A 24,480-nucleotide genomic window follows, 5' to 3' on the forward strand; every position below is an offset into this window, starting at 1 on the left:
TCCATTTTATGGCATGACAAAATGTTGTGAAGAATATGTAGTTGAAGATTGCTGGGGGGGTGTCTTTTTTAATTATTTCAATAAAAATATTATCAGCCAAGGTTTAGTATTTTGTGAATTTGACTCAATGGCTTGCGGCTGAATTTAGAATTCTAATCAATTTTTAATCGAGTAAAGGAAGAAAATTTTCTTGAAAATTCTTAATACGTTTAGGGGTAGTATTTCTATTACTTCTCGAAGCTTTTTAAGAACTTGAATTTTCCTTGATGAGGGAGGATACAAAGTCCAATCTAGGAATTTCTAAATACGTTTTCTGCGTTTTCTCATTCCAAGTTTCGTTGGTTTTATTCCCACTTCATCAGGGGCTGTATTCTCTAAGAGTGAAAAACTCTCGTGATATACTCCCGAAGGTTTTTTGCGGGGAAAAGGTGAGGAAAACTTCACGTAAGCTTGATCCCGTAAGATTTTTCCGGTTTTAACATTTCTTTTAATACGCTAAAGCCTTCAGGAGTTTATCACGGGAGTTTTTCACTTTTAGAGAATTCATGTCCAAGTAAGAAAAATACGTGAAAACGTTATTATGTCCTCCCACAATCACCCAATTACCCTTAGAAATCATAACCAAGTGACTGAAAGCTTTCTCTAAAATTCTCCATCAACAAATCTTTTATTTCCTAAAACTGGCAAAATTCAGAGCTTTGGGCGATTGTCAACGGTTTTTTTTTCCCTCACCTCTAATTTAGATAAAATCATGTGCAACGATGAAAAAATCTCGTGTGTGGAATAGAAATCATCATGAAAAGTCAATCATAACGCGTCCAGTTATAAGAGTTGGTGTCCCACAACGTGTAGAAGTTTGTTTATACGTTGAAATACTATTTGTGAGCAATATCAGTAGGAAAAGTTGATTTTTTTTGTGAAATTCAGCAATTTGATGCATAAAAATGGTCATATCTCTAGTTCTATAACACATACAGAAATTTCTTGACTAGTTTTGGAAATGTCCTGAAATAAGCTATAATTTGATATATATCTCAATGATTTTCAAGGTCACCTCTAGAACACAAAATGGCGAATATTTGTTTCAAAAAAAGAGTTTTTCGCATTTTTTGCCCTGAAGGAATGCTTCTAGAGGTTTCTGATGTTCTAGAAAGTTGTAGAGTTTTGCAAAACCTTTAATTTGATACTAAGATGAGCATAATCGGTCAAGCACTGCAGGAGATATGACTCTTAGAACTTTTAAAATGCAAGAATTTTTCATATGGCCATATCTTCTAAACGGTAACATAGATTTTCTTCATTTTCGGACTGGTAACAGATATTGAGTCCTGCTACAACATATCAAAATTTAAAGGAAATCGATGATGGGGATTCGGAGATATTGCCCCTTAAAGTTAGGCAATTTTTGTTTTTGTTTTTAGCGCCTCTTGCGGATGTTTTTGAAACTTGAAATGTTCTAGGCAGTTGTAGGGCTTCGCAATACCTTTCATTTGATACCAAGATGGTCAAAATCGGTTAAGCCGTTCTCGAGTTATATCGAAAAAACACTTTTTGCTTTAGGTCGCCATATTTGCTAAACGGCTTGACCAATTTTCAAGTATGAATTCTTGATGAAAACGTCTCACTGAGCCTTACAACATACTAAAATTTCAGACCTCTAGCTATAAGAGAACTGGTTGACGGTATTTCAAAATGGCGGACGGCGGCCATCTTGGATTTTGAAAATACGAAAAAATGAAATTTTACACCCACATTTCTATAGAAAACTTCAAACCCGAAGTCTCTACCTGTTACCGTTCTCGAGCTATAAAGCAAAGTTTAGAGTCCCGGACGGCAGGCCGGCAGGACGGCAGGACGGCAGGCCGGCCGGATCAAAAATTTTCCACCACCATTTTCGTAATGTGGGATGTCTAAAACGTGCTCATACTAAGTTTGAGCCCGATCTGAGGTGGTCGGTTTTTCCGACGATTACAATACTTGGTGTTGGCCACGAAGTGGAACACCAACTAATTAAATAAATCCAAAACGTGGAAAGCTGCAAAGTTGGAATATGCTGAAACTTTTTCACGAGAAAAAAGTGCATCGAAGCGAAGGTTTGAATGTGAAATAATTAAAAGAAAATTAAATAAAAATTGTTGACATATCTGATGAATGGGTGACGTTGAAAAATACGCGGTCACAATGTCAAAAGGGGGGTGCTTGTGTGAAATAGAAAATTGTTCGTGGGGCATTTAGGTGAGAAAGGTGTCACACAGGGGGAGAGAGCGCGCGCGAAAAAAAGGAGATAGGGGCGTTTAACCATTACGCGCGGGAGTTATGGGTTTAAATGACAGCCCCATAGTGAAATTGTATGTGGTTTGAGGGTGTCAGCCGGGATATAACAACGGTTGAGGTAGAAAAAAGGCGTGAGAAGCGAATTCAGAGACTATATCGGTGCTGGAGAGTTGGATGGAAAATAGATTTATCGGGGCTGTGCAAATAACTCATCTATGCAAACAGAAGTAGCAACTCCGGTGTGTGTTGGCAGTCAATGCGGAGAGATTTGGTCGACATGCAAATGAGCAGAGGGACACGTTATCGGAATTGTGCCATTCAAGGGGGTGGGCATTGCACCGGGAATATTGAGTTGCAAATATGAATAAAATGATGCTCAATAGCATGGAGAACATTTTGTTGTGATCAAAACATCCGTCACTTCTCTGCATCTGCTGCAATATTTCAATCAAAAATCTCTCGCACCCCCGCATGTAAAACGACGACATTCAACTGCTCTCAAACTCCACAAAGTTGTTGATGTGGTGCTGCTCCTGCATCCCCATCAATGGATCATTCATGGACATTGTCATAAAGAAAATTCTCTCTTTGAAATTACTCAGAAAGATATTTTTCTGCGGAGAAAATTGTGGTGAAAAACGTCCTTTTTTATCTAAATGAAAAATAATAATCAAATAGTGTGGGAAAGACAGAAAAAACAGTGAATTAATGGTGATTTGCAAATGATGAAAGAACGGAGAAATATGGATATGATGGTGCCCTGGATAATTATTATGTTGTGCACAATTGGTTGCTTTGCGCACGGATTAGTAGAAATTCAATCGGATAAGGAAAAACCAGGTAAATTCGCATTATTTCATTTTCCCATTGTTTGCCGTATTATTGCATGAATATTGTCTCTCTCTGTCACCCCCGTATGTGGATAAAATCGAATTATTTTTCATGACGTTTATTTGAAATTTTCACAAAACCCCGTCCAAATTCTGCCCCCACTGTGATGCAATTTAATCGAAACAAAACAAATTTCTACGTACCTGCATCTGCAGCATAAATATGCGATCAAATTACACATACATACATACTATATACATACATAATACTATCACATTAGTTATGGTTTAAAAATTAATCTGAAATCTTCTTTTTTATTTATAAAAGTCGTATAAATGCAAAGACTTAGAACATTTTATTCTAGACCAACAAATACGCTTAAATCTTTTTTTTTTTATGTTATGAGAATATTTCTCTCCTTTGCATTATTTCTAGCACAGATCTGTAGAACCGAGAACGAGAGAAAATTCAAAATTCAAACCTCTTCAATGTTGCACCTGAATTTACTCAACAAATGCAAATGTATATGTAGAAATTCTCTTGATTAAATACGATAAAGTTCTAAATTTAATATTGCGCATGAATGACAAATTATGCACATATTGAATTAAAATTTAAATACCCAGAGAAACTTGATGCAAAAATTGATTTCTCACCCAAAACTTTTCAAATATATCTAACAGACTTTAGAAGAGTGTTAGACTAGAAGATTTTCAAGCTGTTACAGGGCATCAAAAGATTGCAAGACCTCAATTGAAAACTTCTTAAGCACATTATTCTTCCATATAGCTGTGAAAGCTTCCAAATAGAGCTTTTAAATAAATTTTAGTTCAGTCAAAAATGCGTCCTATTGCCAAAATTACAAAGAAATTATTCAAAATATTAATCAAAAAAAATTAAAATCATTAATTGGGAGCTTTCAAACTTGTAAAGAAAATTGTTTCCTTTCGAAATATTCTCTTGAAATAAATTTGAGCTTTGATTTCATTCAATAAAGCTCTCAGGGAGACAGTTTCACGTATTAGCAATTGAATTCTGGTCAGCCAGCAGTGGCTCATCAATCAGCCTAGTGTCCAATAAATTTACAAAGTCCCATTTCTTATCCAACATTCGCCAAAGAGAGGATTCCATCATTGATAGATTTTTATTAATGGTCAGACTTTCCAGTCAATCCCTCAGGGAAAAGTTTTGCGTGACAATCTGATGGGATGGATGAGGGAAAATCAATCGGTGAAAATGCGTGAAAATTCGACCAAACCAACCCCCCCATTTGGGGCCTTTTTGGTATTGATTATCGATTGGGAGGAGGGATGATATCTCGAGCACAGTGGGTGTCCCGATGTCCTGCTGACCGCATCGAATGCTGGGACAGTGCACACAAAAGACACCCAGCAATCAATCCTTATTTATATGTTTCTGTGTCCGCAGTGCCAGCACATGAAAAATTAATGGGGTGTGAAATGTGTGTGCCCAAATAAAACTAAATAATAATTATCGCCATATCAGTAAATTTTCCCTCTCGCATCCCTGTATGTACGCCGTCCCCGCATTCTGCCCTCGGGGACTGCACTCAAAGGCTACACCACACACCGCCCCCCAGTGTATGGGTCATTGGGGGTGGGATGGGATGGGAGGATGATGGAAAAATGAGGAGTGAAGAACGTTGTGGTGGGTTGTTTATGCCCTGGGATGGCCGCCGGGGTTGGTTTGTTATTATTGTGTCACTGGCTAAATGACAACATAAAAGCAACAATAAAAACCAAAAAGGGATGACCATTGTTCTTCATCTCTCTTTGCGCAACCCGAATCGGGGTTATAATTCTTGGAGTCATAAATAAAAATACCGCTTCTGCCAGTCAAGTGTATCCGGCGAAGCATTGAAAAAAAACGCTTTTCATCTCACGAAGTCACCTTACATCGAAAATAAACCCCCTTTTTATTGGCTTGTTTGCCAGGCTGTCACGGGGATCCCTGGTCCCTATCCCCATTGCAGAGCACCCCTCTCGTACACTTTTATGGTGTTCCCCACCAAAATGATGTTTGTCTTTAGGGTTGCCAATTTTATATGAATTCTTCCAGCATCACCTCCACATACTTCATACATATCTATGTACATATATAGTGTCCCCAACCCCCAGCAGTGATGGTCAATAAACTTGCAAGAGCAATGCGGCGTGTGCAGTGTATAAAGGAGAAAAGCAAACCCATATTATTAGCAACTTCTTGCACTTGATTAGATGGTCAGACTTGGGGTCAACACCTGGCTACGAAACAACAAATGACCGGAAAAATTCAATTATTTCCCAGAAAAGCTTTCAACAACTTTCTTCTGTTCATTCACATCACTCAGAATCCAAAGCTGAATGATTTACCAAAAAACAAGACCATAAAGTTTATTTAGATGTTGAAAATTCATTTAAAGAAATCTATTTAGATTTTTTAATTATTTTGGGAGACTTTAAGACCAAATTAAATGTTTTCTAAAGAAATCTCTTTAAAGTTAATTAACTTAAGAAATAAAGAAATTATTTCCTGGAATTAAGAACTTGGAAATAATTTAAAGGTTTGTTGTAATAAATTTTGGGAACTTTGGAATTTTTTGATCTATTTTTGGAATTATTTTGAGGAGAATTTCGAGCCTTTCTCAAAAGGACGAGGTAAAATTTTAAATGCCAAATGTGAGACGAAAAAGTCTTTCAATTCAAATCTCAACCGCAAACAAACATTAAATTCTTGGAAAAAATCAAATCAATTTGCTTTGCCGCAATTTGTAACAGAGAAATTCTAAATATAAAAATTTAATTATATACAACAAATATAATAAAAAGTAAATTCTTTTTCCTTGAGACACGTGCCACACCGTCAAAGTAGGACGATGCACAGAAGAAAGGAGAAAATCAATTTGTTAAAAAGACACCATAAAGCATAAGGAAAAAGCCAATTCTGGACAGACTGTGATGCTTACGCCTCACAAATCCCTCTTCCTTCCACACATAAATTCCCACCCGCACCATTCCAGAGCATATTCAGCGATGAGGAAATGTGTGGGAATGAAAATAGCCCTATTAATCCTCCGCACTGGCCGAAAATTGATTGAATTTCATTATATTTCGTCTCTCCCTCGTCGCAATTCGCTCCGTTTTCCTTGCTTCACTATAATCTCTCCTCTTTTGGAGCTTTCCCCGCCCCACCAAATGTTATGTATATATTTTCTTCCCTTCTTCTCGTCCAGCAAAGGGAATCATGTGGATCTCATTTCAGATAAAATGCTACAATTAAATTTTTGGCTCGTATCGAGACTTTTCTTATAGAATGAGGTGCTTTTACCCACTGTTTTTTTGAGGGGGAGGAATTAAATCAATAGGAGATGTTAAATCCAAATAAACAAAGCACCGCCAAACTTTGTGAATTATTTTTATAATCACAGCATTAATTAATTCAGAAAGAAAATGCGGGAGTAAAAGAGATTCTTGCCTGATAAATTGGTGTGTCTTTGTTTAAAATATATATACACCATTTCTGCCCACTTTGTAGCGTGTGTGGGTGGGTGAATTGCTCGCGGGGGCAACAAGACTACAGCCGCAGTGCTACTGTAGTTGAGATATAAATTTAATTTACCAGCCACGAAGCTTTTTTTCTCTTCGTGCTCAAAAAGATTTTTTTGAAATAAAATATCATTGCTGTGATACAAAGATTCCAGTGGATATGCTCAAAAATTATATTATGTACGTTAGAGGAAGACATAATAATTTGCAAAAGACGGAATTAGTTGAAATTTTGAAGACGAAAGCTTGAAGCTCTATATTAAATAAGCCCAGTGGAGACGCCCGGTGATTAATAATGAGAATTTCTGAGAAATTGTCTCACAATCCTCTTAAAATCATTATATTTACAGGCTGGAAATGTTAATGGAAAATATGAATTGCGTACAGAGAAAAAAAATCTGGAGGTAGAATTGCGGAAATATTCGTTGAAAATGAATTAATATTTAGAAGATATTTTAGTCAAATTTTGTAAAATAATTGAAATCTAACAGAAAACTGGAAAATGAGCAGAAAGCAACGTAAAAGAAGTCTTTAGTTTAAAATTTTAAATATTGCCTGTTTCACTCAACCAGGCGCCTCCATCGCACGTTGCCTGCTGAATGTAGTTGATTGACATGATATTTCCTCAATGAATTCCACCCCATCAAACATTATATTTTCACTTATTGTATATAGCTAAAAATAGAGGATGGGGGAGTCAAATCACATTATGGGTTCTCAGGGAAATGAAATTCCATCGATGTGCTTCATTAAGTTAATTAATAAAAGGCACATTTGAACCCGCTGTAAATAGCTTAATTGGGTCCATTCTGTTTGCTTTGTGTACACATTTTTACCATTTCTATAATTCCGGTCATCCAGGTTATGCTGTGAAATATTAATTATGCTAGGTAATTAAATTAAATGGATGTTTACTGTATTTTAGGATAAACACCACCACATTGTCAACCCCATGCGCCACCAGAGCAATGCTGAAATTTCAATTTTAATACACAAAAAAAGGATGTTCCAACTTTTTTTTTCGATGAAACAATAATTTTTCTTCGGCTTTTGCTCTGAATTTATTTTCCCATTAAATCTCGCGCAGAATATCGACATTTTCGGAATCAAAAAGGAAGTCATGTGGCAAAATAATAGATTGTACGTCCCGAACTTAAAGGTTGTTCCACTCTAAACAAACCCTTTAGCCCTTTCCACCTCTGGCGGAACCGCTTGACTAGAAATGCGCCTTAATTGGTTATACTTGTGCGAAAAAAGGGGAGGCGATAGCTGACATGGTGGTATGTGCGAGTCAAGTTGGGTGAATTACAAAAAGCTTCCCTTTTGTAAATTAATTGGTGAAATTTTCTTTGCCTGGTAATTCGTTCATATTCCCACCCCCTGCCTCGTCGTGGCATCCATTGGAAAATTAAACACAATAGAAATCGTATCCTTGCGTAAATCACCTTGGGCAATTCTCAAAGAACAGCGCGAGAGTATCGCATGGCACACCTCCCCCACAGTGTACACCCCAGCCACCCAATTAATCTCTTTATTCCTGGTCCCGTAAATTAAAAAGCTCTTATCTCGTTTGAGCCCTTTCGCAAAAAAGGGGGCGTGTGCGCATTTTAAATTGCAGCACATCGAAGGATTTTTGACTTTTCTCACGCCAAACAAACTTTCGTATCCACACCCCCAGGCTATTCCTGAGAAAATTTCATAAGTTACCTAATTTGCAAAATTTCCACTAATTATGAAACTTGGTGGAATTACAAGGCGCTGGTCAATTTAGCCACACAGTACGCGCACTCCTCTTCACCTTTCGCTGGAGCAATGATTAAATTTCCCTTTTTCGCACTGTGAAGACACTCTCAAGTTTCCCTTTGAATTTACACACCCCTCAACCCATCATTTCATCCCTATTTCCCTCTGCGCCTCATAAGCAATGAATGTTTAATTAGAAATGAGAGAGAGAGAAAAGAGCTTTCAGGTCTAGGCACAAATTCATCTTTCTTATTTCCCTTCTATCAATATTTCGACTTCTTTTGCGAAATGAATTGTGTTGTAGATGGAAAAGGGTGCGTCAGGGGGTCAAGAAGTTCATTAATTTATTGCAAAAAAAATTACATTCCTTAGTAATTACGGATAATTAATTAATTTTTAAATTAAGATGATTACAAGAAAAAACGAATGAAAGATTCAAGCTGTTTGTTTCTTTGAAAAAAAAATTGAATGCTTTTTTTAAGGATTTAGGGAAGCCATGGGTTAAAGGGGGTCAATGAATAATTACATTATTTCCCTTTTATAAGAGAAAAAATTGTGAAGAAATTTTTAAGAACTAAATTCGAATTTGGATAAAAATCTATCCTAATTAAACCCTGAAAGTATCACAGCTAATAAAATCTTTCAAGTGTTCCTTATTAAGTAATTTAAAAAATCTCTTTAAAAAAGCTCCTCCAATCTCATTAATATAAAAGTCAATAAATAGGATAATGAATAATGAGTAACCTACCTATATAAATAAGCCTTCTCAATGTAATTACTAAGCCCCTTTTTTGGGGAAAATCGTAAATTCCTTCACAATCCGTAATTACAGTGCTAATTCTCGGTCAGCTTATAGCCCCTTGGATGGTGGAGAAAGTTTTTTTGATTGATTTTCCGTATATACAACCTCCTTTCTTTTTCTCATGGCATTAATTTCCCACCCCGGGGGTGGAATTTTTATTCGCACCCTGTTGTAAAGTCTCGTAAAATTCCAATTAAAAGGAGTCAATTTTCTTTTCTCTCTCGCACTTTTTTCTTTTTAACTTTTTTCTACCACCAACAGAATCAAAGAAATTGAGTTCATGCTATATATGTACAACGTCAGGGGGGATTTTTTGTGGGGTGAATTTTCTCATTTCACTGCGCTGAAATTGATTAATAATGAGATTTGCTCAGACAGCATTTCAAAAATCTGAAATATTTACTTTAAATTTTCAAACTTCTTCATCCATCTTATGAGGCTTAAGATTTATATGGTGTTGAGCGGAAAATTCGTCTGTTTTCGGGTTGGTAAAAGAAAAACAGCAAAAGATGCTGAGAGAAAAAAATCTCCTTCACGACATACCAAAGCAATTTGAGCTTCTTTTGTCTCTCCCACTGCCCCCCAGAGGAATCCCCATATTGGGAGGATTCGGGAGACAAAGTACAATTGCAATGGTAAAACTCTATCAGATTGGGAGTTCAAAAGCATCTCGCCAAAAGTGTCGTGGTGTGCGGAGGCGAATCCTCCTCGTAGCAAATTTATTGGAATTTATTCGTGACATAACAATTTCAACTAATGGTACTTCATTTGCAGTAAATTCCACGGGGAATGAATTAAAAGTCCATTCTGCACATTTTTTTTTCTACCTCTCTATTTTATCTATATATACTTTTGCATTTCCCCATTTGACGAATGATTCTTTTCCATTGAAATTTCTTTAACTACTCCCACGTAAAAAAAAATATTCAGATATTCAGAAAATCTCAAAGACAAAAAAAAACTATGTACACTGAATTCCTTGCGGTTTGTTTGAAGACAAATACGAAATAATACCTCAAGAAATTTTTTTGAAGGTAAATAACTTTGGAAACAGAAAAAATCTTTTATTTTTTCCATCTGCATTGCTGGTATATAGACGATAAATATTTCATGTTTCAATATAAACTCCATTTTAATGTGAATTCAAGTGTGATTCCTTTTTGCATGTGGGAGAGGAATAAAATGAAAAAGTATTTTTGAGCTCCATCTCATAGCATCTCTCACAGACTTTTTTTTTTCATTGGTAGATGGTATTGTAAATGAAAGAAAAAAATCGACAGCTGCACCTGTTTTGAATTTTTTCTTTGATATTTAAGAATTCAAGAAAATAAAACAAGCTCAATTGGCGGAAGTAGAGAGGCTTTTTTTCTTCTTCAGAACACCGTGAAAAAATTGAAAATTGTCACCGTAATTGGCAGAAGGAATTCTTTCAATCAATTTTATCTAAGAGACATAAAAAGTCAAACCATTTCCGTGCACTCCACAAACGCCAATTCCCTCATCCGGGGGGTACTCATATCCCCATTTCAATGAAATTTATGTCCATGCTGTTTTTTTCTCTATTGAATTTTTATTGAAATGGAACTTTCTTTCCGCCATCCTGGTGAGAATCCCCGCCCACCCACCACCCTCTCGAGAACCATCAAAGCCTGAAAATTTCGCTTGTTTTCCCCGCACTTAAAAAAAAGGGAAGTAGGAATAAAGAGAGGGAAAAAAGTCAATTTGATTTTCAGCGTAGAAGAGTGAAATGTATCAAGTTGGGTAAAAGTTTTGCTATTTAAGGAAAATAGAGCTAGACTGTGTGGGAAGTATTTCAAGGGCTTTCGCGGGCAAAGTCTCAAATATAGCACGCAAATCCCCCGACTTGTGCTCAACTTTTTGCCACATCTCCTACTGCTCTTCCGGATTCATCTACCGAGTAAGGGGATATCGGGCTGACATGGGGGAACACACAGAGTAGATTCACACGGACTCAGGTGCAGGAATATCATTTAACGGATTAGCAATATCTAGGTAGAAAGAGAAATTCCACAGCTAAAGACTCTAAAATCGTCCGTAGATTTAAGTGCATTAATATGAAATAATTTCGGCTATTTGAATTTGTGCCAATATTTTATTAAATTAGGTAATTTTAATAATTTATTTTTTTTGTTTAAGGTTTTGAATAAATAACAATTGGGGGAGGTTATGGTAAAAAATCGATTTAAAGATTAAAATTCACTTTTTTTTATTGTTGATCAAGTCAATTAAGGAAATCTTATAAAAAATCAAAAAACAATTTTTTTCAAGTAGGGGAGACCGGGGTAAAAATAGTCAATTTGCGTAAATCCTTATCTGCAGGATTCCCCAAGGGCAAGAAAATTTCCTCGATAGGTCATTCTTATAGGAAATTTCCTGGCCTACAACTTTGTCTCAGACCACTTTTCTCTATCTCTACGGGAAATATGAGTTTTCGAGCTTTTCCTAAACCCTTCCGCTTCTGACTTTTTTTAAACGCGGCGGGTAAATATAGTCACCAGTTGGCTAAATAAAGTCGGTCGAATTTTCCGACATTTCCAATGATTTTCCAACTGAGAGATTGATAGTAGTTGATAGCTAAACTTCTAACCTTTTGATCCGCGACAAGGAATTTCACTTTTATACGCACTAAAACAGAGAATTTTGCGATTTTCTCAAACACGGCATTTTGCAACAAATGAATAGAAAATATGCCAAAAATTTCGATCTCCCATATGATTTACATAGGATGACTAGATCTACCCCAAGGGGTATGTTTTGATTCAAAAAATTGTAGAGAAAAATCATTAAAAGTTATTGAAGAATACACCTTGGCAACATTTTCTGCACTAATCCAGCTAGTGAGAAAAATTATCAGATGGGAAAACTGCTGAAGGAAATGTTCGGAAAACGCGTTTTTCTCAATACGCAAAAGTTTGGGAAATGGGCCAAAAATCTATTTTAATTTTTAACTCCTAAAGTACTGATCGGATAACCTCCAAATTACTGTCAAAAATTATAGGTTGGTAGGGCTTTGCACCCTAATTTTTCCGATTTTTCCGATTTATATTTTGGGAGAAATTGGCATTTGAAAATTCCAAAATGACTATTTTTACCCCGGTCTCCCCTATGTTAGTTTGAAATTTTGGGGTAGATTCTGATAAACATCTTTTCTTTTCTTTTCTAATAACTGTAAAGTTGCTGTAAGATTTTGGCAGATGGATGTTTTTAAATCGTTCTATTGTCGTTCTAGAAAAGAAAAAGAAAAAATTATTTGTTCAGGAAAATGGTCAGAAAGATCTCTGAAGAGGCTTGGAAAAGTTTTTTTTTTTCAAAGATACGATTAAAGGTAGAAACAAAATGTCAAAATCCTATAAGATATTTCCTGGAATACCAAAAATCTTATAACTGACGAATTATAAGAAAAGATATTTATCAGAATCTACCCCTTTTGGATGGAATTTATTATTTTTGAAGCTAGAGTTATTTACATTTTGTATCTCAGATAACCATTTATTACTTTCCTCAGGCTCAATAATTTTACAAAAGTTTTTAAATAAAACTTATTAGATAAAAACAATTTTGCACCAAAATAATTTTAAAAAATTGAGAAAAGTATAAGTTTCTGAAAAAAAAGTTCTGGGTCAATTAATTAAAGAAGCATTTGCTCCTAAAACAAACAAAGCTCCACCACAGTCTTCAGCAGACGTCTGTGCATTGACTGTTGGATATATGTATATATTTTGCTGGTCGTATAGTTCTCATTTAAATTCTCTGTATGGAATATAATGTGACGGAACGTTCGTGGACTGGATATTTGTATTAACGGTCGGGAGGTGAGGTTGCTCGTTGATGAAATGCTTGTGGATTTCTCGGATACTTGTGTAACGTGACTGGATTTATTGCTGCTGAATTAAGCCACACACCGGGGGCACTATTCCACCACCACCGGCCCCCGCGCCAGACACTATGATTATCGTGTGTTATTTCAACATACACATAACGTAGCCTTGGTTGATCTCCCAAACCGACCCCATACAGTCAATTTCACATGGCAACGGCCAAAGAAGTCGCCCGCACTTGATGATTATGTTTGGGGAGACATACACACACATTTCAGCTCTCTCACCTCAATATCACGTATCGAGATAATAAATGTTCATGGGCTCACCTCCTGGTGCAACCAACTCCGTACACATGGAATGTTTTTGCGGGAAAACAGCACCAAACTATTGCCGTCACTTAACTGCCTCGAAGAATGACTTTCAGCAAACTTTGGGAAATGCACCGAGAGCATGAAAACTGTCGTTAGCATTATGGTGAGATGCTTATTTTGTTCTCAAGGATTCTGTGGTGAGAATTATGGGAAGAATTTGCATGTTATCGGGATGTGACTCCCTTTTCTGGCTTGCACTCAAACATTACTCCTTGAATTTCTATGCCCACAGATCATTCATTTTGATCTCTGGTGAACTTTTGGAACTATGCACAATATCTGTGGCAAATTATATTGCTTGGAAACTTTGGTTTACTTTCCACATATTACCTAATTATTTTAATACATTTTTTTACTAATAAGGATAATTTGTGTTATCCTTAAATAATTTAGAAGAAAAATCCTCTAAAATTGAATTTCTCGATAAGAGAACAAAAAAAATCTCAAAGAAAATTTTAGGGTGGAAAATTTGCTATATATGACTGATCTCATTAAAATTTCCCTAAAGATTATCTAAAAAAAGAAAATCAGCAAAGTAAAGATAAAAGAATATTGCAAAATCAACGCGTAAGGTGGCCTTAATCCCTGGGCATATAAAATGAAAATTAATTTCTAAATCTTTTCATTAATAAATTTTACAACAAACCCAAAAGCGTTGTTTTGCGAAACATAACATATTTATTATAATACATAGGTTCGCTATATATATAGTCAATAGAGTGAGGTGTATTCATGCATAAATAATTACACTAAATATGGCCCAATTTTGCTGCAAAAGCCAATAAATTGTTATTATGACAATCTACCAGGTGAAATTCAAACTAATATCACCTGCCATTTCCCTTCTCATTATTCAGTAGATAATCATTCCGTTTTGTTGCCAAAAAAGCACCCCCGAAACATGACTCCCGGTTGAAAGCCAATATCTTCCACGTGGAATTTAAACTTTTTCCCATGAACCCGAAAATTGCCATGTCTAAATCATACCGCATGGAGACTATACGGGTAAAATGTACGTGAAAATTCCATGGGAGAGTTGTGGAAATTTTGTGGGAATTATGAAGAAAATATTTGTGTGCGGAAAAGGGAAGAGGAGTGGGGATGGATAACGAGAGGGTATAAAACGGATGAAACTATGGGGTGCGCAGAAAATTTCACATGTACATAGCACCGGGCATGGCGATGAGATTGGAAAGGTGAATGCGGGCCAGAAGGCCGGCAATATCAATTTCCCCAGAAATCGCTTTGGACTTTCCACCTGCATAAGCAAACAAAGCAATTTCGCCTTTTTCCACTCACCCACATCAATCGCACCGCGATGTGGTAGCTCTCCTGCTATTACCGGCTTCAACATAACCAACCCTCCCAATCTATTCGCGCATGCAAAGCTCCTCCGTGGAGTATGGGTTTGAGGAAGGCGAATCATACACCTCCCCCCATGGACGGTATCTACGGGGAACCCGGAAGCCGTGTGCGTCCCCCGGCGTCAACCCCAAAATCCACCATAATCGCAGCTTCTCTGCGCTCTTGCAAAGTCATGGGGGTGCGCGCAACCCTTCGCGAAAGAGGGTGGAAAATGGGAAAATGAGCCAAGAATCTCGCTACTGCACGGTGACACCGTTCCAAATAATCCCGTTGTGTGAGGAGGGGGCGGATGTAGACAAAAAATTCAAGTGCAAGACAATGCGGAGGACTGAGAAAACAGACGGAAAGTTGTCCCACCTCCCCCTCAATATCACAAATTACATCTTGTGGGGTGAAGTACGTCATAAAAATTCATCACATTTTGTGGATTATGCTATGCGGTGAAAGCTCAAATGTATACTGTTCTTCCTTTTTTTTGTTAAAAAAATTAGTGCCTTATTAGTTGGTATACCACAATCGTGGCATACCAAGTATTGTAATCGTCGGAAAAACCGACCACCTCAGATCGGGCTCAAACTTGGTATGAGCACGTTTCAGACAACCCACATTCCAAAAATGGTGGTGGAAAATTTTTGATCCGGCCGGCCTGCCGTCCTGCCGTCCTGCCGTCCTGCCGTCCTGCCGGCCTGCCGTCCGGGACTCTAAACTTTGCCTTATATCTCGAGAACGGTAATAGATAGAGACTTCCGGTTTGAAGTTTTCTATGGAAATGTGGGTGTAAATTTTAATTTTTTCGCATTTTTAAAATTCAAAATGGCCGCCGTCCGCCATTTTGAAATACCATCAACCAGTTCCCTTATAGCTAAAGGTCTGAAATTTTAGTATGTTGTATAGCTCAGTGAGACGTTTTCATCAACAATTCATACTTGACAATCGGTCAAGCGGTTTAGCAAATATGGCGGCCTAAAGCAAAAGGTGTTTTTTCGATATAACTCGAGAACGGCTTGACCGATTTTGATCATCTTGGTATCAAATGAAAGGTATTGAGAAGCCCTATAACTGTCTAGAACATTTCAAGTTTCAAAAACATCCGCAAGAGGCGCTAAAATCAAAAACAAAAATTGCCTAACTTTAAGGGGCAATATCTCCGAACATCTGTTATAGATTTCCTTTAAATTTTGATATGTTGTAGCCTGACTCAATATCTATCACCAGTCCGAAAATGAAGAAAATCTATGTCGCCGTTTAGAAGATATAGCCATTTGAAAAATTCTTGAATTTGAAAAGTTCTAAGAGCCATATCTCTTGAACCGCTTGTCCGATTTGACTCAACTTAGTATCAAATTAAAGGTTTTGCAATTATCTACATCTTTCTAGAACATCAGAAACCTCTAGAATCATACTTTCAGGACGAAAAGTGCAAAAAACTGTTTTTGTTGAACATAAATCCGCCATTTTGTGTTCTGGAGGTGACCTTGAAATGTATCAAAATATATGTCAGATTATAGCTTATTTCAATACCTTTCCAGAACTAGTCAAGAAATTTCTGTAGGTCTAATAGAACTTAAGATATAAGCATTTTAATCTGTCAAATTGCTAAATTTTACAAAAAATCGACTTTGCCTACTAATATTACTCACAAATTAAATTACAACGCATAGACTGACCCATCCGCGTTGTGGTATACCAACTCTAATAACTGGACGCGTTATGATTGACTTTAAATATTCATTTACAACGAAATCATGGAAATTACCTCAACAATTCGACATGGCACTCAAAAGATGGGAAATATGCAAAAAATTACTTTCAAAAAGCTCTCTACAGGAGACGTTGAAAATTACCATTTGAAGAATTTTTTAAAAAATTATTATTTTTTGAAAAATGAAGGAAAGACTTTTCCTTAAATTAAATTCTTTTCATTTACTATATCAAAAGAATTTAAAACAAGGTATAATATTTTACAAAGGAAAAGTAGATGTTGGCTTTTCCGGCTTTTCCTTAGTTTGACTGTCAAAATCAGTAATATATTAGACCAAATCAAGTCATATTAGTATCCCTCATATTAACCCTTTAAGATTCAAGATCAATCTAGCGAGCTGATTGAACTTAAAATAATTTTTATGGGTTCCTTTGAGCTCAAATAAGACATTTTTGGCGAAAAATCCCAACTCAAAAATTTTCAGTTTTTCGTCCTTCTTGATCCTATGAGTCCTTGGGGATACCCTTTTGTGGTCATATAGATAAAGGAACATAGTCTTGTACTAATTTGGACTCTTAGGCGTATGACAAGGAGTAAAATTATTACTTTCTCTAACAGATAACAATGAAAAGAAATATTTTTCTTTTTTTCTAATAAAGCTTTTAAGGACATTTAAAAAGGAACTAAATCCACCTTAATCTATCGTCGTCATCGATTTGGAAACTAACAAGGTCTAAATGCATTGTTTTAGAATCCTTAACCACTTTCCTATCTTGAGAGTTGTTTTCAGTAATAACAGGATTTCCAAAAGGTCCTTGGAGCTTTCTCTCACCCCGTCTTAAGCTCTTGTAATGCGAATATTTTCCCCTATGTGCTTCCGGGTTGCCCCGCTAAAGGATGGGCAGGGCGCGTCTAAGAAAGCACTAACCCTTCTTTAGGCCGCCTCACTAAAAGGGACATCCAACCGAAAAGCTCTAATCCTTCGACCGCCAGAAGATGGTGCGAGGATTTTGTCCCCAAAAGGATGTCTGGGAGGATGTGATAAATTTTGGATGCTTTTTTTGCGTGTGTGTGTCCCCCAAAATAGATTTGCGCCAATCTTGGGGCAAAAGTGGCGTTACGGCCTTGCAATGTTCTTCATTAATTATGAAAATAGGTGGGATTTTTTTGGTGGTGTACAAAAATACATACACCCACACTGAGAATCCCCGTTTGTCAGCGTGAGATTTTTCTCCCCATCCGGGGGGTTTTCTATTGGGGAAAGAGAAAAAAAAATATCAATGGCGCTGTGAGTTTTCTTTTCTTCTCTGCAAATATCCATCAATATGTTTATCTTCCGAGTCAACTCCGCTTTCACTGTGTCTTACAAGTATGTTTTTGGAGTGAAAAGAAAGTCTCTTGAAAATTCAGAGAATACTTTCAAGTGGAAATTTCTCCACCCATCCTTTTGCAGTTTTTTTCCCCGTACTCTTCTTACTTCTCTTATTTTTTTCTGTGAGGAAGGAAAATACTTTTTTTGCGCTCTACACACGAAAACACGCACCTCATGCGGCTGCATGTGAGGAAAATTCCATCTATGGTTAATCGAGCAAGTAAATTTTGGGGAAGATATTTCGGTTCGCACGGGGTGGGATTTTATATGAGTTGAAATGAATTTTTTTTCTGCTCTCGAACCACCCCAAAATACCACCCCATGAGATTCCGATGATAATTCGGGTGAATGTAGGTCAGAGAGCTGGTGCTGTTCGAATTTTCAGTATTGCCATCTAATAAGAAGCTCAATTTATTTATTTATCTTCTCCCCCAAATGGAGATTTTTTTCTTTCTTTACCACCTACAATTGTTCTTGATTGCTTTCTTTGAAAATATATCCTAATTGTATTTCAGACAGAGAGTTAAAATAATATTTTCTTTAGACGTATGAAAATAAATTAGGGGATGAATAATATTATTTTAAATGATTTTATTTATTCTGTATTTTACGCAGGAGTAATGCAAAATTCAAAGAAAGTTTATGGAATTTCTTAAAAACCAAAATTTTATTAAAGCTTCTTCCTTTTTCTATAAAAATTGGTTAAGTTTTCAGTTTCAAACTTATCAGGACCTTCTTCTGGTACTACGACAATACAACTAATAATTTAGGAAAATTAACAAGTAAATCAAAAACCAAATTATGCATTTTGAACTTTCAATTGAAACTTCTGCGGCCGCATAGCTTAAACCAATTTCTCCTTGTTCTCAAAGAGTACCCACAATCAGGTATAATACGTTCTGTGCGAAAGCAACAATATAGAAAGCTCTGTGTTGCAACAGAATCCAATGAAAATTAATTGGAATATTTCACTAGATATATACACCATTTATGTGTTGTGATAGTGTAGAATTTTCACGGGCGGCTAAATTGGAATTGTGTGACATGCTCAAAATTGTTTCACCACAATACCCATGTCGAGCGGGCTTCTTACACTCTCTGGGAAAATCTTCCATCACTGTCACGCGGGGTGAAATGTAATTCAGGAGTGCATGGCTACCAGATAAGACTGTTGGAATTTATTTTCCTTCGCCACTGATTACGCCTTGATTTCCAACTCATGCGATGTAATGCAAAAGTTTCCCATTTCCGTATTATTCTGCTGTGTGTGGCTGAGAAAATTCCCGAAATGAGAAAAAAAACGAGCTGGTTATCCTGGTTGAGATGACGTAGTTGATATATTAGAGAGGAGAGCTTTTGAATATTTTAGGGGTTATATATAATTGGTTTTTATTCAACCCCTCCCTGGATGCTTTTTTTTTAAAATAAAATTTCGGTGAATTTTTCTAAAGCTTCCAAAGCTTTTGACATTTTTGATAAATTCAAATTAATTTAGGGATTTTTTGTGTCAATGTTCGCCAGAGTATATTGTGTGCTGGAAAATGTGGAAAATACATATCAGAATAAACAATATAATTAATGGTGAAGAGAGTTGCATTGCATTAGTTAGAGTGAGGAAACGGGTAAACTCAATAGCACGAGCTTGCAGCTTAATTTTCCTTTTATCTCTCGTACACGCTCTTCGGGGCGTGGATATTAAAATATGCTTGTTTATTTTAATACAAACATGCTTGAGTGACACTTTTTCATATCATTTAATCTCCCAAGCATTTCATGCACATCCTCAACAATACTCTTCAGGTAATTTTATTAATCTCCCCTCGAAAAAAAAGGAGAGCTTTCAATTTACAAGGGTTGTAGTAAATTAGCTTCTTTTTCTTTCACCACTACACACACATATACACACTGATTGCCGATGGAGATAGAATGGGGTTTGTGAGCATGAAGAAAAAATTGCGAGGGGTTGAAAAGGAGAATTGCTTGATATAAAATTTTATTTGTTTGCCATCAAAGTATGAGAATAAAATTGAGAGTCTAAACACCAGTTTCTTGTCTGGAAATAACCATATCATCTCATTATTTTCATTTCCTCATCTACGCACGTTCATGTATGGTGCGTGGGTGGGGTACAGTGTTTCGTATATGGGGGGTGGAGGGAGAGAGATGCGGTGTATAGCATCAGAATGGCAAGAAAAGCCCCAAGGGGCCAATGTCAAATTTTCCGCCACCCCGCTGGAAAAACCTTTTCCACTTTGCCAACAAGAGAAATTGCACACGGAGTTGGGAATCTCAAGGATTTTCGATTTTGCTCCATGACGAAAGGAGGGAAAGATAAACATTAATGATGAATAATTTGAAATTGATATTGATGAGTTTTCTATATACACATCCAAGTTCAAATATATACACACGCTTTATTTATTTTGTTGCCTGAGCTTTCGCTCCTTTTTGATGCTAAAAACACTGTGAGGAAAAATCGTTCATAGGGTTTGTAGGTTTCCAGGTCACGGAGACATTTGGCTTTTCTTTTCACTTTACGAAGTCCTTTAATTTCTTTTTTTTTCTATTGATTTTTTAAGATTTATTTTAGGTATTTTTTATTGAATAATTTTTCTTGGAACTTTCTCAAAGCTTTCTTTAATTAATTTTTTAATACATACAGAAAACAAACTTTTTTACTTTTAAATTTTTTAAAGATTAATCATCAAAGCTTCTAATATTTAGGAGCTTTCTTGAATTATTTCTAAATCAATCCACAATTTAAAGTTTAACTCATTTGCATTCCAACAAATCATATTAATTCATAAAAAAAATTTCTTTCAGTACTTTATGTACCCTCTCTGTGTGAATCTTCAATGACATGAAAATTTCATAAAAATATGCTGAATGATTGATTTATCCTACACATTTCCTTTCCAACACGAACACCCATCACTTGAATGTTGATCTTTTCTGTTTTTGAGAAATTCTCTTTTATAGAAAAATTGACTCACAAATCCCCTTGAGATCGAAACCTGCAAAGGGGCAAATGATTTCCCCCTTTTCCCTCTTTTATTTTTAATTTTCCTTAAACGAAAATGCATTGCAATTAAGCTTCCAACTACATAAAGGAGTTTATTCATAAATGTTTCCATGACATCATACTGAAACAAAGTCACATGAATTTGCAATAAAATGAATAAATTCCTTTTCAATTCTACAAGGAAATGAAAAATATAGTGCTAACAGAATGAGTTTTGAAGGTAGTAGAAAAGTTACTGAACTTTCCGAATATAGGTATATATCATTGCATATAGTGCAAGTATTATGTTACCGGCAAAAATATACTTCCATTGAGCTCCTCTACACATTGTGGAGCTTACCCGTGGAAATTGAGAATACTCATAGTTGTGGAATTTGCATGTAAAAGTTGAGAAATTAGTAGAAAAGTTAAAGAATTCGAGTGGAAATGTAAAATTCCAGCAAAACTTCTTCACTATATTGCCAATTTATGAAATATTTCAGTAATATTTTGTATTTGCAAGAAAAAAAGAAAACATTTCTAACACTTCTTTGCGCATTGGTGCTTGCGAGAAGGTAACGATATACACAAAACACTGCAATCAGTATTCCACATAAATGAACTAAAGGAGCTGAAGTAATAATTGATTTAAAGACAACATATGGTTGTTGGGTGAATTTTTAATAATTTTTCAAATCCCTCTTCACATAATATTCCACCCCTTAACTCAAACTTGTTCATTTTAGTAGAAAGCTTTAATTTAAGCTGATAGAGAATATGCTATTGTGTCACATCATATCCCTCCCCCCCCCACATTTTACCCATGCATGCAATTTGTAAATCCAGATGAGTAAATTCAAATTACCCAACCATCAAAAGTCATATTTTCCACTCTATATGATACATAATATAAAACTAGAATCGTAATTGAGTCTGATTAAATTTTGCATCATGCTCTTTTTTCACTTTATTAAACCACTTGCACCATAGAATTTACAACTTTCACTCTAACAATCATTCTCTTTGTGTTGTCTCCATCTTGCAGTAAAGACTGTTGATGTGCAGGGCGTGGAAGGGAATCGTGTATCCTTGCCATGTCCTCTGGCGGGAGCTTCGAGGGACAAAGTTTACATGGTGCTATGGTTCAGAGACGACGTTGGAATTCCACTATACAGGTAATTTTGAATGTCCACCAATTACAATTCATCTCCAGTTCTCTCCTGTATCCCATGTCCATACTATGCGAGATGGACACTATGGGGATTGAAGTTTTTAATAAAGACTAATTGTTACTTCAAGGGGGTGGAATTTTTAACTATTTTAAAATATAAAGGACAAGGGATTTTAGTTTTAGTTTAAGCTTTATAATTTCTTTCAAGCTTTCAAAGGATCTACAGACCTTCATCAGGGGCTTTTTGACATTTTTATTTACGTCATTTTCCATCAAGTTTTCCCCTTATTAAATATTGAATTAAGTCTGAAGATTGAAAATTAAAAAAAAGTAAATATTCAGTTCCCATAATTTTCCAACTTTTCTCTAAAATAGGCACCCCACATATTCAAAAAAAAAAAGTTTTCCCAAATTGTGATTTTATAATTGAAGTCGTATGTATAGAAATGAAAATGCTATTTAGAATTCAAAACACGAAATTTAATTTTCCCATTCGGTTGGTGAAGGAAAAAAATACTAATTTGAATGAGAGACGAATGGAGTGATAAAATTTATTGTTCAATTTTTCATTTTGAATTGTGTACTTGATGTCTCATTTCTTTACCAACTTCTTCTGTGGGTGCCTTTTTCCTAATATGTTCAGGGAGATTTGAGTAAGTAGGTATTGGGGGTGAGGACTGGGTGGTTGTAGAGCAAATGAAATACCATATTCACCGCAAAATTACCCCAATTTACACCCTCTTCATCCACACATCATCCTCGATATTTTGCGCGCGCGGGGGTGTTTTCTATAGAAGGGAAAACATTTTCCCATCCATTCACAAACGTACTCCCTTAACTTTAACAAGCTGCCCATTTGTCATAAGTCTCCGGTGCGAATGTAGACTGTGGGGTATGTGTGTAAGCAATTTATAAATATTGCAGTACTTACGGTGACACAGAGCGTATGGAGTATTATAGATATGCGGAGGCATTCAGTAGAGAATTTCTTGATGCTCTCAAACATCCATCCAAGCACGTGGCGGAGCTTCTTGAAAAAAAAAAATATGAATTGACAATTTTATATCTTCAACGGCAATGGCATTGTGCAATTCCCTAATGGACCATGAAAGATGTAAAGAGTGTGAGATGCCACGGGGAATGATGGTGGATGCACATCAAGCTCTTTCGGTCCACACCAACCCTTTCTCCCTCGCAAGTCTTCCCTATCACAAAAGCCACACACCGATATTTTGTAGCTCTGTGAGCCAGAAAAATCAATCCATTAGCTTTATATGTATGTTGTGCTATCTCAGTATCCAAACAGCGTGGTACACACAACATTTCCTCGATGATTCACCAGCACTAATCTCTTAAATTTTCTCTCTCTTTGCAGCTTTGATGTGAGAGGTGTGTCCCTTTCGAAGGGTCGACATTGGTCATCTCCCGCAATATTTGGACCTCGTGCGAAATTCAATGCGAATTCCGATCCAGCTACATTGGATATTGATGTACGTAGCATTTTTATACATATTACGGTACCTTGCAATATGTCAATTTTTCCACCTTATCGCACACACGTCACAAAATATGGTGGCCACCCCCGTCCCCCTTTCACTCCACCCGAAAAAAAAGGGGATTACCACCCCCCTGCTGTGTGTGAGAAAAATCCCCACATAACCAAACCGAAATGGGTAATATCGCAAAAATTTCAGGACATCAAACGTCACGATCAGGGTGTTTACCGGTGTCGAGTAGATTTCCGCAGCAGTCAAACGCAGAGCTTCCGCTACAACCTCAGTATAATCAGTAAGTACATGCTTTATCTGGCATAAAAGATTATAATGGCAGCCGAGCGAGAATATTGTTCATGTCAATATGAGACACATACACACATGGTTTCAACCCCATACCACCCACTCCCAACCAAGAAATCATTCCACCTTTTAATCCTTGAACAAATGCCTTTGATTCCTTGTAATATTTTCCACAAATTCATTTTTTTACAGCACAAATTGTTCATACATTTTTGAGAAAGCACTCATTCAAGGAATTTCCTTCAATCAGTTTGAATACTTTCGCAGGACAATTTGCATTCTAACTATGTGAACATGAAACATCCTTTCTTTTGAGCTACCTACATACAATCCATATAGGTATGAACTGCTAGACTTGCAAGGGGTGCGTCATTTTGGGAAATGAATGACAATCATTATAACCCAGATTTTCTCAGAACTCAATATTTTTGAAATTTTGTACAAAAAGTTCTAAAATTCTCCCTTAAATTAAATTTATTCGACTTTTTTGAAAATAAAATCCGTAAAATCCCTTTTTGCCATTTTTATCTACTCAAAGACAATAAAGAAAAATTGCCGAGCTAAATATGATACAATGAACCAATCTTGGTTAAGCTTTTTTATGTAAAACTTTTAAAGAAAGGTTCTAAGCCCTAAATCGTTTGTTCTGATTTTAGCTGTGATTT

General features: G+C 36.2%; 1 protein-coding gene across 2 annotated transcripts in view; it reads left to right on the top strand.

The window, feature by feature from the left end:
* The first annotated feature begins 773 nt into the window (after nt 1-773).
* Nucleotides 774-24,480, top strand: part of LOC129789849 (hemicentin-2-like) — a 50,829-nt gene continuing 27,122 nt past the window's right edge. For both annotated transcript variants that reach the window (XR_008750513.1, XM_055826926.1), the window contains exons 1-4: nt 774-3,114; nt 21,894-22,023; nt 23,395-23,509; nt 23,714-23,807. Coding sequence is in view for 1 of the 2 variants with exons in the window: in XM_055826926.1 (XP_055682901.1) it covers nt 2,997-3,114; nt 21,894-22,023; nt 23,395-23,509; nt 23,714-23,807 (457 nt within the window). In the remaining variant the exon portion in view is untranslated. The remainder of the gene's footprint in view (nt 3,115-21,893; nt 22,024-23,394; nt 23,510-23,713; nt 23,808-24,480) is intronic.

Source organism: Lutzomyia longipalpis, chromosome 2 (assembly GCF_024334085.1).
Source record: "Lutzomyia longipalpis isolate SR_M1_2022 chromosome 2, ASM2433408v1".
NCBI classification, from domain to species: Eukaryota; Metazoa; Arthropoda; class Insecta; order Diptera; family Psychodidae; genus Lutzomyia; species Lutzomyia longipalpis.